This window comes from Podarcis pityusensis (genome assembly GCF_964106645.2).
Source record: "Podarcis pityusensis genome assembly, chromosome: 5".
Taxonomy (NCBI): Eukaryota; Metazoa; Chordata; class Lepidosauria; order Squamata; family Lacertidae; genus Podarcis; species Podarcis pityusensis.
The window spans coordinates 32,344,932-32,360,120 of NC_138032.1; the positions used below are offsets into that span (position 1 = coordinate 32,344,932).

At 42.5% G+C, this 15,189-nt stretch overlaps 1 protein-coding gene across 3 annotated transcripts in view; it reads left to right on the forward strand.

The window, feature by feature from the left end:
* SPSB4 (splA/ryanodine receptor domain and SOCS box containing 4) overlaps positions 1-15,189 on the forward strand; it is a 167,019-nt gene that overhangs the window by 109,085 nt on the left and 42,745 nt on the right. For 2 of the 3 annotated variants that reach the window (XM_081007001.1, XM_081007000.1), the window contains exon 2: positions 11,102-11,962. In XM_081007001.1, the coding sequence (XP_080863127.1) occupies positions 11,269-11,962 (694 nt within the window). In that variant the 5' untranslated portion in view covers positions 11,102-11,268. Of the gene's footprint in view, positions 1-5,345; positions 5,404-11,101; positions 11,963-15,189 lie in introns of those variants that run through there. The other variant, XM_081007002.1, reaches the window with a different exon arrangement.

Consider the following 15,189-nt stretch of genomic DNA (forward strand, 5'->3'; position numbering starts at 1 on the left):
CAGTGGGATTCCTTAGGCAAAATGTGATACCATTCTGCCCACATCTGTTCACTGAGCTAGATTCTGGGACCAACAATGTCTTTTACATGTCTTTTACTCCCTCCCTAGAAAGTTGTGGTTGGTTCCCTCTCTTTTAAGCTTCATGTGTGTGCTTTTAGGCTTTTCACCAACATTCTAGTATAGTTTAGTATTGGTTTATTATTTTTATTATTATGCTGATTGTTGTGTTGGTCATTTTCTCAAGTTGCTTTGAATTTATAAAGAAACATTGGGGTAGAAATTTTGCAACAAATCTTTTCAGCAGTTACCTGCCCTGGATGCTAGTACAAAGTGAAAGACCTTTCCCCTGCAGTTAGAGAAGTTGGAGGGACTGGGTCTTTCATGCCCAACAAGAGAGACAGACTTTGTTCCTCTTAGCTTTTCTGGAATCCATAGAGAACTTGTGAGACACAGTCACTTTCTCACATCATTGGACTTTAGACCATTAGAAGGAATAAGAACTAACTTCACTGCTTCTGGGGTTTTTCAAAGCCTAACATGAAATGAAAGACCAACTCAAAACTCCCACAGCATCCTCCATCAGGGATGCAGGATTTGTGGCCTTCCAAATGTTGCTGGACTGAAACTCCCATTATCACTGAACATTTGCTGGGGATGATGTCCAGTGACATTGGAAGAGACACAGGCTCACCATCTCTTTTCTGTGTAACGGGAGCCTGGGATAAATTTGCATGTGTGTGTGTAGTTGGGGTGACCACAAATTATAGATAGCTGCTAAGGCTGCCAAAATTTGGGCCCTGTCTACAGTATACTAGTGTTTTCCAAGTATTTGTCAATAGATAATTATTGTGGGTATTAAATTTACTATAGTGTCTACTCAGTAAACTATATGCAAATACAAATCCAGTCCTGCTTCACTGACATGTATTTTGAAAACCTATGCAGTTGTATATGCCCTTCAGAGTTCTCATAATATGCCTGAATTTTGCACTCTAGGTCCAACATAATGGGAAAGGCCTTGACGGTCAAAATCTTTCTTCTCCTAGCAAAAGCGGTGAAGGAGGAAGTCATATCAGAGAAGTAGAATGTGATAGCTGCAGTGACCTATCACCAAACAGTTGTGGACGTTCCAGGTCCCTTCTGGTGTACCAAAAATCTCATTTTGTGTAGGCTTCAGGAAAATCTCATGTCCTCCTAGAATGTTCCATATACTCAGATGTCCTCCAGTTGTACTGTTCTTTCTAAGAAACATAACATAACTAGAGACAAAATACTCTTGATTATGATAGAAGGGCTAAGTGCTTTATCACAATTACACTTTTTTTTATTTCCTGGAAGTTCTAGTAAGAGCGGAGTTTGTAAATATGGGCATGGTTTATTTGCTGATAAATTGAACAACTTACATCTGTTTAATTTGTTGTGCTTTCTGTTTGCTTAAATATTTTGTTGTGGCCTGTGGCTAAATCAGTTAACTTTCTAATCCTAATAGATATCCCCTGTGCTTAAACTTTCCACATTTCCACACAGACACTTGCACCTTTTTAATGAAATAAAGCTGCTCTGTATGAAATAGAAAGTTTTATGTGCATCACTTCCAAATGTTCTGTTTTAAATTACAGAGGTTTAAATATGTGGTGGCACTTCATATTACAAGACACGCTTGGCTTCTCCAGCAGCTATTTAAAAATGTTCATGTCTTATTCAATGTATTATTAGTGTACTCTGTTATCTATCAAACCTTGTCTAGGAACTTTGTAGGAGTTCTATAGAAGCAAGTAAAATTTTGGCCACATAAATTGCATATGAACTTTGCGGATAAATAGAATCTTAATATTTGTATTGCATGCTTTCCCCAAATAATGCAAGGCAGATTGTCTGGTCTCTGCCTTCCTCTTCACAATAACCCTTCAAAGGGTCTTTAATAACAGACTGAAATGGTGGAATGGTCCAATCATACTTCATGAGGCAAGTTGTTCCATAACCAGTGTTCAAAATTACCCAGGTGCCAGGCACATTTTACACCCGGCTATTGGCCAAGTGCAACCAAGTGAAGATGCCTGGGGACCTAAATGGTGCCTCACATATCCATCATCTGGAGGTGCATGCCTGAGGATCACTGGATCGTTTCACACACATCCTGTGGAATTCTATCTACTCCACTCACAGTTGTGAGGAACATTCTCACACAACGAATGGTTTGGGTCACCATTAAAAAAAGAGAGAGGTAGAAATAGGCCAATATATATTTGGATCAACCTGGTGGTATTATTAGCACTGCATTTGAACCAGCCTAAGGATGCAGATGGTGCTGTGGTCTAAACCACAGAGCCTCGGGCTTGTCGATCAGGAGGTCGGCGGTTTGAATCCCCGTGACGGGATGAGCTCCCATTGCTTGGTCCCTGCTCCTGCCAACCTAGCAGTTCGAAAGCCCGACAAAGTGCAAGTAGATAAATAGGTACCGCTCCGGTGGGAAGGTAAACGGTATTTCCGCCAGAAGCGGCTTAGTCATGCTGGCCACATGACCTGGAAAAACTGTCTGCAGACAAACGTCGGCTCCCTTGGCCAGTAAAGCAAGATGAGTGCCGCAACCCCAGAGTCGTCCGCGATTGGACCCAACGGTCGGGGGGGGGGGTACCTTTTCCTTTAAGGACTAACCAGTCTGTTACAGGTCTCATAGGGGCCTTCCTAAATAGGCAGCTGCTGAATAAATTGTTAACAACTTTCAAGGGTTCATATTAATTTACTCATATAAATTTGTAGTCAAATCCAAATATTTGATGTCTGCTCTTATGCTTGGCTACTCAGAAGTAAGTCCCACTGAATTCATTGAGGATAACTCTATACTGTGGGATTATTGTGGTCGTAAATGATTTTGTCTCGCCCTTCAGTTTAGTGAGAGGCCAGGTGGGAGATGATAGATAGATGGATGGATAGATAGATAGATAATGCTTTATCTTGTGACCCTCAGAAACCTTAATTTGTCTTAAGTGGTACAGTTTGTTCTTCTGAAAAAATAGTTTGCCAAAGAAAATTCTGTTAGATTGTGTTAAGGCGCTACTGTGGCTTTTAGTTGTGCTCTTTAATGTTTGTGGTTTTTGAGTCTTTTTGCAGGACTGCAGTAGAAACAAATCAAGAGCATGAATCTTCAGAGAAACATGATACTAAGCTGTAAATCCTCAGCAGCAACTAATGTGTAGAATCCATTCAGACTCCATTCACATTCTTATAATTGAAATTCTCTTAAGAGTATTGCCCCATAGCATAAAGAGATCTCTACTCCAGCCCCCTTTACCACCAAAGTCTTTTTTAGCCATTGTGCTGAAAGCTATTGTCACATAATCAACAGATGATGGTAGAACTTGGAAAGTTAAGAATGCCAGGTCTCAGTGGGGTGTATTCTTGCCTTTTGTCATTGGCAAACTAATCAACCTCATTTTGAGTGCTTGGCTGAATTATAATACTTCCTCCAAATTATACTAGCAAACCTCTTCCTCAGGGAACAATGTGCAATCCCTTAATCTCTCTCATACAATTGGCAGCTCTCTTCAATGTTAAGAGTATCACTCTTTAATGAAAGCGTATTATTCACCAGTTTCTGCTTTCCATTTTTGCTGAGGGTATTGCCTTTACTAAAGGGTAAAATCTACCAGAATCTGCATGCCCCTGTGTGTGAGACTTGGAAGTTGAGGTGCGAAAGTGTTTTAAAAAGCCAAAGACATAATAGTAATTAAAAAACAACAACAAACCCATAACTGTATCCTCTGCCACTGTACATGGCAAAATATTATTGAGGATAACTGAGTCAGACTTATAGCTTTCATTTTCAGGAGATAGGAGCTAGTTGCTCTCCAAAATATGTAGGTATCATTATAGGAAAACAGAACTATGATTCTAGACCTTGCAAGTACACAAACTTCCATTTTTAATATCATACCATAACAAGACAGTATAGAAGCGTATACTCATATTTTTCAAAACTGGGAAGTAAAGTGGACTGATTCAGCCCCTTTATTATAAATGAGCAAGCATTGTCTAGACACAGAATGTTTTCAATATCCGCCAATACAATACTTGAAGAGTATTTTACCAAAAGCACTCGGACCAACATACATGGTTGGGAAACTTACAACTGGAGAAAACAAAACTGGAAAAGGTACTAACAAATGGGGAAACTAAAGGGCTGTTAGTTAAGTTTTTTGCTTTAATATGAAACTTTTACAAGAAGATGAGATAAAGGTCATTGTGACAGGGATCTGGGAGCTTCCATTTGTGTAGAAAAACACGGTAATGCCAGTATACTGTTGGGCAACAGGAATTTAGGAAAAGGTAGCCTGTGGCAACAAGAGTTTTAACCCAGCTGTAGCCAAACAATGACTAATTAATTGGGCTTCTTCTGCATCCTAACCTGTTGCCAAACAGTTCTGCTGCCAAATTTGGATATGGAGCATTGAGGCTTAATTTATGAAATCACAAAGGAATCATTAGTTTGTTGAGAGGTCATACGGTTGAGGTGATAATTTTGCAATGCTCATAATTACACTTTTCATGTATCATTGTTACATATTTATACATACGATCCCTTCAGGCCATCTCCATATGTCTGACGGTTCAATCGAGTGTTTGGACGCTACAGCATTTGCTTTCTAAGAAAAACTTATTTGTCTTTACAAGGCGAGGTTGTGACCTTTTTCTTGTGTCTGTTCTCGGAGCAGATTAGTTACACCTGACTTAAATTAACATTCCAGATGTCTCAGTAATAATGTCAGTTCCTGAAATATTTCTGGTAGTTTATATTACTGGTGTGCTGTGTCTTGTGTATCCCCCAGCCCTTTGTGGTTCATTTCCCCACTATTTTGAGTTGTACAGATTTTTGGTTTCGCTTTAGCATTGCGCATAATTTCGAAATGGTGCGAGGTGCAATAGTATTAGTTCTGTTTTTGGGGTTGGTGGGGAGATCTGCTTATGAGGAGAGAGTGAAGAGAGAGGTTTCACCCACCCACCCGTATAACACTTGGACTCAAGGTCATCCACATGAAGCTGATTGGCAGCGATTCAGGACAAACAAAAGGAAGCAGTTCTTCATACAGCACATAGTTAACTTATGGAATTTGCTGGCACAAGCGATGATCATCATCTTGGATGGCTTGAAAGAGAGCTTTAGACAAATTTATGGAAGGTAAAGCTATCAGTGGCTACTAATTGCCTTTGAATGTCAGTCATTGGGGAAGCAACAACAAGAGAGAACTGTGGTCCTCATGTTCTCCTTGTGACTTCCCGAAGGGATTTGAAAGAGGCATGTCTTCCCAGAAGCATACCTGAAGAAATTCCTCCCTCATACCAGCCTGTTGCTGCTTCAAAGTCATCATCAGAGGCTGTCGCCGGTGCAGTTTGACCAGACCGAAGGTTCGTTGTTTTCTTTAAAGAGAAGGGCCCCTTGCATTTTCACTCTTAACATTCAGAAGTGACTCATTCCAGACTAAAAGCCATCGCTTCTAAAAGCAGCCACAGTCCTGCAACGTGACAGTTCTGTGTCGGAGAGGAATAAAGTGTGTTGGCAGAGATGAATTGTGCTCTGGTGGCTTCGGTAGTACCGCCCTGCTGAATTCTCTGCATGGCGCATCCGTTCTTGTTTGAACTCTTCCCCGCCTCCCACCCTTTTGACTGCCTTTAATTCATCGCCTCTCTTCTTCTCTATCTGAATGTGCAGAATGGGAAGGATACCATGTCCGCTACTCCTTTAAGAAGACCTGAAAGATAGAAATGCTGTGAAAATTGGTTTGCACCAATAATGTCACTTGTATGAACAATGGGAGCTGCCCCTGAACTGGCATATGTATGTAGCCTCCAGAAGGTGTGCCGGGGGGGGGGGGGGCGGGCGGACCTTTCTACAGAAGTATCAAGTTGATAGGCTTTGGGAAGGGTGGTGATCAGAGGATGCAGGGTTGAGTAAGGGATGATAAAAGGGTTCCTTCTTGGGTCAAGGAAGAGTTTCCCTGTGCCATGTTAGATAGCTGGGATAGCTCAGTTAGTAGAGCATAAGACTCTTTAATCTCAGGATCATGGCTCTGAGTGCCCTGTTGGGCACAAGGGACATGGGTGACGCTGTGGTCTAAACCACTGAGGCTCTTGGGCTTGCCGATCAGAAGGTTGGCAGTTCGAATCCCCGCAACAGGATGAGCTCCTGTTGCTCTGTCCCAGCTCCTGCCAACTTAGCAGTTCAAAAGCAAGCCAGTGCAAGTAGATAAATAGTTACCGCTGTGGTGGGAAGGTAAACAGCGTTTCCATGCGCTCTGGTTTCTGTCACGGTGTCCCGTTGTGCCAGAAGCGGTTTAGTCCTGCTGGCCACATGACCCAGAAAGCTGTCTGTAGACAAATGCCAGCTCCCTCGGCCTGAAAGTGAGATGAGCGTCACAATGCCATAGTCGCCTTTGACAGGACTTAACCGCCCATGGGTCCTTTACCTCCTTTACCTGCCCCATTGGGCAAAAGGTTCCTGCATTGCAGGGGGTTGAACTTGATGGCCCTCGTGGTCCCTCCCAACTCCTACAGTTCTGTGATTCTGTGTATGCTTAGGTCTACTCTGAGCAAGAGATTCCACTGTGAGGTTCTCTTTTTGTAGGGAGGCTTTTATGCAAGGAGTCCTCCAGAAGTTTTGGACTTGCAGCTCCCATCATTTGTGACCGTTAGGTGCTCTGGTTGTGGTGGTGGGATTATACTCCAAAACATCTGGAGAGCACTAGTGGGACCAGGCTGGGTAAGAGTTGTGGGCATATTGGGCGAGTGGGTGGAAGCATCATTTCTTCTCTAAAACAGTTATTTACAAGACTGTAGTAGTGAGGGATTCGTGTGTGTAAACAGGGAGGGTGTTGTTTGTTTCATTGAAAAAGGAAAACCAGGTGCCTGGACAAGTAAAAATAGTAAGAAAAACATAACATGTTCAAACCCCTGGTATCTCTATATGGAATCATTCTGCTATCCATTCAATATCTCTGTATGGTTTTATTTGCTGCAAATCAAAGAGTGTATCTAATTTGATGTTTAGAAATGATCATAACTAGATCTGCAAATGTTTTCCGGATGTTTTCAGTAGCGTTGTGTGTTGCAGGAAGTCTGACATGCTTATCTTGTCCCAGTATCAGGCTGCATTTTTTTTTAAACGGTGAAATAGCATCTCCCCAACTTAATTTTTCGGGTAAGATTTCAATTTAACTGTTAGTGCTGAGAATAACATTCTTTAATGTCTTGGCAGCTCCACTGAGAGTGCTGGAAAGTGAAACTGACACTCTTTTTCCGGCTTGGCTTTGGCTTGCTCACTGCTGGGTGCATGCCGTGCTTTTAATCTGACCATTTCCCAGCTATGTGGGGGATGCTTGTGAAACCATTACAGAAATATTTCTGCCTCCTACAGGAGTTAATGGGTTTTTTTCTCAAAAGAGTAAGGCTGCAGTCCTATACGTGATTACCCAGCAGTTCATCTTGTTGATCACAGAGAGGCTGACTTCTGAGTAAACATTCACAGGCTTCTGCAATGAATCAGTTCCTTTCAGCAGAGCTAACCAGAGTGTTAGTGCCCTGTTCATTTGCCACTGTGTTCAGTTTATGTGAGGTGGCCAGTAGTACACGGCTTCTGTAAATGCCAAAAGTTAACCAGAAACATAAAATGTTTTGGCAGAGAAATGAGAATTTGGATGTGTCTTGAGCAAATTATCATGGCTTAAAAACAACAACCAGTAAAGGCATGATCTTGGCATGTAATATAGGATAACTTTTAAAGTGTTCTTTTGCAATTTGCAAGGAGATTGTTTAACATGCACCATGTGTAAATATTCCTTATTGTGTATATCGAATTTTTTTTTTGCATTCTGTATTGCAAAAGGTCAGGAAGGGAGCTGATCACAATGCTGTTAGTCAGGCAGGCTTGCCCTTTGGCTTACCTTTGGTACTATGAATTGCATCCCACAATGGAGGAAAACTGAATATTGATTTCTGGGCATACTCTCTTCCATTCCCGCTTCAGTTTATTGGGAAGAATTTGTATTTGTTTGAGGTCATGCCATTGAAACTAACTTGGAGGAATCACATAGCCTCTTTCCCTCTTTCCCATAATAGAAGGAGAATTATAAATGTGCAAGGCTTTGTGTGTGTGGCAGAGTTAGCTGCTTGTATCCTTCCATCAGCATCGCATATTGGCAATCTTGTTAAGAAGCTATAATCTGCTATGCCAGTTGTTCCCCTCCAGAGACTATAGGCGGTATGAAGGTTTGCAAGGAATTCTATATCTACTAACCTCTTTGTGTGTTCATGTGTGAAGGCGTTTCTAGTTGCAAGCATTTTCTAGCCTTACCTTCACTTTCATTGTCTAGAGTCCTGGAGAAGATTGTTTTTGCAGTGTGAGCACTAGAGAACGGGTTAGGAAACGTGCTGAGATTGCTGCCACTTTCTGTGGCCCAAAGATGTGTTTTCTCCACCATGAAAAGCTTTGAAAGAAAGAACTGCTTTAAAAAAGATCAGTCACTCTTAGACACATAGTGGCTTATAGGAGAAAGAAGAGACACAAGAGCAGTTGAGAGTTCTCTAACTTTAGAGGTGTGTACTATCAATATCGGGGGACGCGGGTGGCGCTGTGGTCTAAACCACAGAGCCTAGGGCTTGCCGATCAGAAGCTCAGCGGTTCAAATCCCCTCAATGGGGTGAGCTCCTGTTGTTTGGTCCCAGCTCTGGCCCACCTAGCAGTTTGAAAGCACGTCAAGTGCAAGTAGATAAATAGATACCGCTTCTGCAGGAAGGTAAACGCCGTTTCCGTGTGCTGCTCTGGTTTCGCCACAAGCGGCTTAGTCATACTGGCCACATGACCCAGAAGCTGTCTGCAGACAAACGCTGGCTCCCTCGGCCTATAGAGTGAGATGAGCACACAACCCCAGAGTCGTCTGCGACTGGACCTAATGGTCAGGGGTACCTTTACCTTTACCTTTACCATCAATATCTAATGATGCTTGCTACCTGGTTGAAAGCCAATGGCTATATACAGTAAAGTCTGCCCCCCAAATATTTTGTTGTAACTTTTTGGCAATCCCCAATAATTTCCATACATGGATCTATCTAAGAGGGCTATGTATGCATGAAGTGGTTCTGTATGTGTACTGGGGAAATGTTTTCACTCCTTGCAGCAGCTCCTTACATTTTATGGAATTATACTCTGAAGGATGCTGCCTTTTTGAAGATGCTTATGGGGCCTTCTGTCAGGTGATGCTCAGCCCTCCTTTACCTCAGATGCAGGTTGAAAATTTCTTGGATTCCTGAAAGACTGCTATAGTACTTTTCAATATACTTTGAGATGCTCTGAAATCATATTTAGAAGTAGTTATTGAAGGCATTCAACTCAGTCCAGTCAAGGTCACCAAAGATAATGATTTTTTCAAAATTAGATGGCCATCTCCCTTAACTCACCAGCTATCAGTTTCTTGAACAAGATACAACATCAAATTGTGATGAGATACTGAATGTAATGTATGTGTGTGTGTGTGTGTGAACACTTAAATACAGTGGACACTCTGGTTGTGAACATGATCTGTGTGGAATGCACGTTTGCAACCCGCGTCTGCGCATGCGCGAGTTGCGATTTGGCGCTTCTGCGCATGCGCGACCACTGAAACCCGGAAGTAACCCGTTCTGGTACTTCCGGGTTTCGGCGCTCCACAACCTGAAAAAACGCAACCTGAAGCGGCTGTAAATGTGAGGTATGACCGCACATTTAATGACTTTACTGCTTGTTTTAATAAAAATGGTCTGTTTAAGTTGCTATGAAGACTTCATGCATGGGGACTTTGCACACTTGCATATTATAATTCAGCAATCTTCCAGTAACCTAGCCAAGAATTTGCCTAGCTACAATTAAGTACACAGTCTTTTAACACATGACATTATACAGTTTGTAAACCAGTCTTCTGTGTTGGGAATATTCTTTCCTGTCTAGATGGGATTTTGGCATTGTTTATGTGCAGCCTTGGTGAAATTGACTTCTGGTGTTTTACTATTGGGCATTCAGAATTGCTGTTGTGTGAATATACATCACTTGAAGTCTGGAAACTTAAAACATGTAGCTTTCTTTTGAGCTGTGTAGACGTTGCAACCTTTTGAGAGGGTGTCCTTAAACACACACAGAGCTGTCTTAGCACACAACTTGTGGCTCATTGTGGCTCCCTAGCACAAATAAAAGTGAATATTCAGTGTCTCTTTTTCAACAAGATGGTTAATGTAATGCACCATCGAAAAGCATGTTGGATGTGAAATACCTCATGTCAAAGACCCATGGATTTTTGGCGTGGTATGTAGCCTAAATAAATACATTTGCAGGCAGTATCCTGCTCAGGCTTTTCAGCATAGTCGCAGTACCACTTAACACCTCCATTTGTATTTTCAAACCAAACAATCCACAGGATGGGCTGGTCAAAAGATGTTTCAGAACCATAAGCATTTGTTAAATCTCTCCAGCTTCCTTTTCAGAAGCCCATCACAAATCGTAAAACAAGTTTTGCCGTATATATTTATTTAAGGGGCATGGCTTTTTTTTAAAAGGTGAAGTATCAAGTTTCACAGCTGTTTGCTATCATCCAGGGATACCTTCCAGCTATGCTAGTCTGGGTTCCTTTACAAGGTATTCGGATTAGAAAGGCAGATTTAGAAAAGAGAAATGCTAGAGGTAAAAAGCTTGCCGAAAGAATTTCTTTTTGAAGCACTATAAAGAAGCACAAGTGAAAATGGATGGTCTCATGCATACCTGATAATGAAGAGAAAAGCTCTTGTACAATGTGACAGCGCTGACTAGACTATATGGGTGGAAGGGCAAAAGGTGTGGAATGTCTGTGTCTATTATGAAAAGACGGAAATTGCTGTCTGTATTTGGAACACTGCAGGCTCAATATATCCTGCTGACAGTCTGGCTAGTGGCCGCTGTTGTACAAAGCCCATGAAGCCGAGAATTGTCAGTTCTTCATTTTAAAATAACTTGGCACCAATCATAGAAATTTTCAAGAATACATATGTGGGTTATAAGTTGACTGCTTTTTAACTGGAGACTCTCTCTACTTTTTCTCCCCCCTAGGAGTGTATTCTCAGAAAACATTGGCTCTAGACGGGTCCAGAAGGCAAGAGTAAATTCAGTCTACATGCACAGGGTCCACTGGCTCAGCTTGAAAGTGTTTTCATGAGTTAACACTGGGACCAGATCCACCCTTCGTTCCCTGCAGCCAAGCAATCTGCAGCCAAGCAATGGGCCAAAAAATCTCAGGGAGCATAAAGTCTGTCGATGTTCGGGAACCCCCTTACAGACCTGTCAAAAGGGAACTGAGGGGCCCAGATTTCTGCAAGCCTGCGAGATTGGATATGTTGCTGGATATGCCCCCGGCCCATTTGGAGGTCCAGTACAAGCATGCTTGGAACAATGAAGACCGATCCTTAAATATATTTGTGAAGGAAGATGACAAACTGACATTTCACAGACATCCAGTAGCCCAAAGCACAGACTGCATCCGAGGCAAAGTTGGGTATACGAGGGGCCTACATGTTTGGCAGATCCACTGGCCCGCCAGGCAGCGAGGAACACACGCTGTGGTTGGAGTGTCAACGGCAGAAGCACCTTTGCATTCTGTAGGATATACGTCGTTGGTTGGTAGCAATAATGAGTCATGGGGCTGGGACCTTGGGCGCAACAAACTTTATCACAACTGCAAAAATCAGCCTGGGGTGACATATCCCGTATTTTTGGAACCAGACGAGTCTTTTGTACTCCCAGACTCCTTACTGGTGGTTTTGGATATGGATGAAGGGACGCTTAGCTTCATTGTGGATGGACAGTACCTTGGAGTGGCCTTCAGGGGACTAAAAGGGAAAAAACTCTATCCTATAGTCAGTGCAGTATGGGGGCACTGTGAAATCACAATGAGATACATCAACGGACTTGATCGTAAGTGTTCCACCACACTTCTGATTTCTTTTTCACAAACACCTAAACATGTTTCTAGCTTTGCCAGTTTAACAGTTTTCTTCCATACTAAATGTGCAGTCGGGGAGAAGTTGCACCTGCCTGTCCTGTAACCTTCCTGGTGAAATAAGGTCATCTGGGTGATGGTGCTGCTGATATCTGTAATTTGCAGCTGTAGTAAGATGAGTGTGCTGGGCTCACAAATATCTAAAATGACTGTAGCACCTACCTCATGTTGCCGCAGTTCTGTCCTCCTTCCCCAACAATTTTTTTCAGGCTAGAAACTCTGTGGAATTAATGTGTGAGTATTATTTTATGCTTTTGTGGTTTTAAGCTTCTTTTTTAGAAGTATGCAAAAATGTAGATTAGCAGTGGAAGTTTTAATTATAGAGTATTAGGTTTTTTAATGTTTGCAGACTGGGTTCTTGTTGAATTGATGATGGAATGCCTTGCAAAACTATATTCTTCAAAGTCAGGCTTGAAAACTGGGTTCTGATTTGTCCAGTTTTTGAGATCTCTGTAAAAACACTTTGTGTTATATAGAAGCAGCTTTCCCATTCACTAGGCAGGAGCAAAGATTTTGCATTTATAGCTCTGGAGTACAGCTGAAGATAGATGGGTTGTGACCCTCCTCTTGGATAGGATTGCACCTGTGTTTGTACAGTGTTACACTTACAGCTGGTGCTTCATACATTAAATCAGGGATGGCCAATGTGGTGCCCTCCAGGTGCTGCTTCACTACAACTCCTATCATCCCTGTCCACTGGCCACCACTGACCATTGGGGATGATGGGAGTTGTAGTTGGGAGAGACAATTTCAGTACTGCTGCATTCTCATAAGGTTCATCTAACGTTTGCTAAAAACAACACCTTTAGTGTAACAAGACCTGCCCTTGGAATGCACTCTCAATAAATATCTACAGTCCTGGTGATTCAGAGCCTGCTTAATGCTCATTTGTTCACTCAAGTTATCCCTGAGGGGTGGTCTGCTTAAGTTCATGATTCATTTGAATTGCAAGTTATACTGTTCTTTTCCTTGGTGATTTTATGTTGGTGATCACATTGAGTTTTTTCAACTTTTTTATGTTTGGTGGTATAGAAACAAATAAAACTTTTTGCCTGATGCAGCTATCACTGTGATGCCAAAATAGCGGAGGAGAACTCAGGCTGATCTAGATTTCTCAATCTGCTGCTTCCCAGTCTGGATTTGAAGCATCAATGGCCTTCGACTTTATTCTGTTCTGTCAAAGTGAGGTCTAACTCCTGCTCTAAGGATCAGCAGGCAGTGGCTTGCAAAAATGGATTGCCACATGGAGTTTTGCCAGTGTTGTATGTTGAGGCCTTTTCCATGTGTATATTTCTATATATAAAGAGGGTTCAAGTTCTACACCATGAAGGTTGACTAACACACCTTTAAAAAAAAACAAAACACCTTGCAAGGCTAAGCTTTTAAGTTCATTTTAAATTTATCCCATGAGTTTGCAGATAGGGGGATCTGGCTCACTAAATAAAACCAGTGAGCAAAAAGGAGCATCGTCTGAAAAGGTACAAATACTGTTGGCTGCATCTTTCTTAGCTCCACTTGCTTTCCTTTTAGCCTCAAAAAGGATGTCTAAATTATTCTCCTTATGAACTTTCTCTGTTTTTGTGTGCTACCTCTTAAAAAAAAATCACAAAGGCTTGGACCTTTTAACTTTCACCTTTATAACTATATTTTTAAAATAGCCCCTTCCCATTAGGAGTTTTTATCAACTGAACTCTTGCCAGCACACTGTAGCTGTATTTTCAGTGAAACTTCTAACATCTTAAAAGGAAGATAAAAGGACCTCAAAGTTTTATAGCAATTGAGGTTAACCTGGGAAATATTATCTGTACAGAAAATGCTTTGTAATTCTTTTGGAAGTTGACAGAAGTTGGCTGAATAGAAAACGAACCGTAAGCAAATAGAAATGGCCCTGAGCAAGGCTGTGTTCAGATAGCTAAAAATAGGAACAACTTCACAGACAAAACAGGATTTTACCCCTCTGCCTGCAAAGGGCTTATCTACCAAAACTTCCATGAGTATATTATGTAACAGCATGATTGCAGTCTTTTCTCTATACAGTGTTACCTCGTAACTCAAACAGCTCCATTCTCAAATGTCAAAAACCTGGAAGTCAGTGCTCCGGTTTTCGAATGTTCCTCGAAACACAAACATCCAATGCGGCTTCCACTGTGCAAAAACCAAGCTGATGGCCAATTGGAAGCCATGCCTTGGAACTTGGACATTTGGAAGTCGAACGGTCTTCCGGGATGGATTACGTTCGAGTTCCGAGGCACCAGTGTAATAATTTACTTAACTAAGAAACTTTGAACTTGATTCACTGTGTATATATATGAATGAAACCATTGGCCGAAATCTAGACTAGGGATGGGAATGTTGTGCCCCTTCAGATGCTGTTGTTGTTGTTTAGTCGTTTGGATCCCTTCCAATCGGGATTCAGGCCTCATCATGGGACTGAAACTCTCTTGGTCACACTAGTCGAAGATCTCCGTCAGGCTAGGGACAAAGGTGAGAGCTGTTTCCTACTTCTGCTGGATCTCTCAGCGGCTTTTGATACCATCAACCATAACATCCTTATGGACCGTCTAGAGGGGCTGGGAGCTGGGGGCACTGTTATACAGTGGTTCTGCTCCTTCCTCCTGGGCCGTGTTCAGAAAGTGGTGGTGGGGGATGAGTGTTCAGACCCCTGGGTCCTCACTTGTGGGGTGCCTCAGGGTTCCGTCCTCTCCCCCATGCTTTTCAAAATCTACATGCAGCTGCTGGGAGAGATCATCAGGCGGTTTGGGCTGGGAGTTCATCAGTATGCAGATGATACCCAGCTCCAGCTCTCTTTCAAATCAGAACCAGAGAAGGCAGTGAAGGTCCTGTGTGAGTGTCTGGAGGCGGTTGGAGGATGGATGGTGGCTAACAGATTGAGGTTGAATCCTGACAAGACAGAAGTAATGTTTTGGGGGGACAGGAGGCGGGCAGGTGTGGAGGACTCCCTGGTCCTGAATGGGGTAACTGTGCCCCTGAAGGACCAGGTGCACATCCTGGGAGTCATTTTGGACTCGCAGCTGTCCATGGAGGCGCAGGTCAATTCTGTGTCCAAGACAGCTGTTTACCAGCTCCATCTGGCACGCAGGCTGAGACCCTCTCTGCCCATGGACTGCCTTGCCAGAGTGGT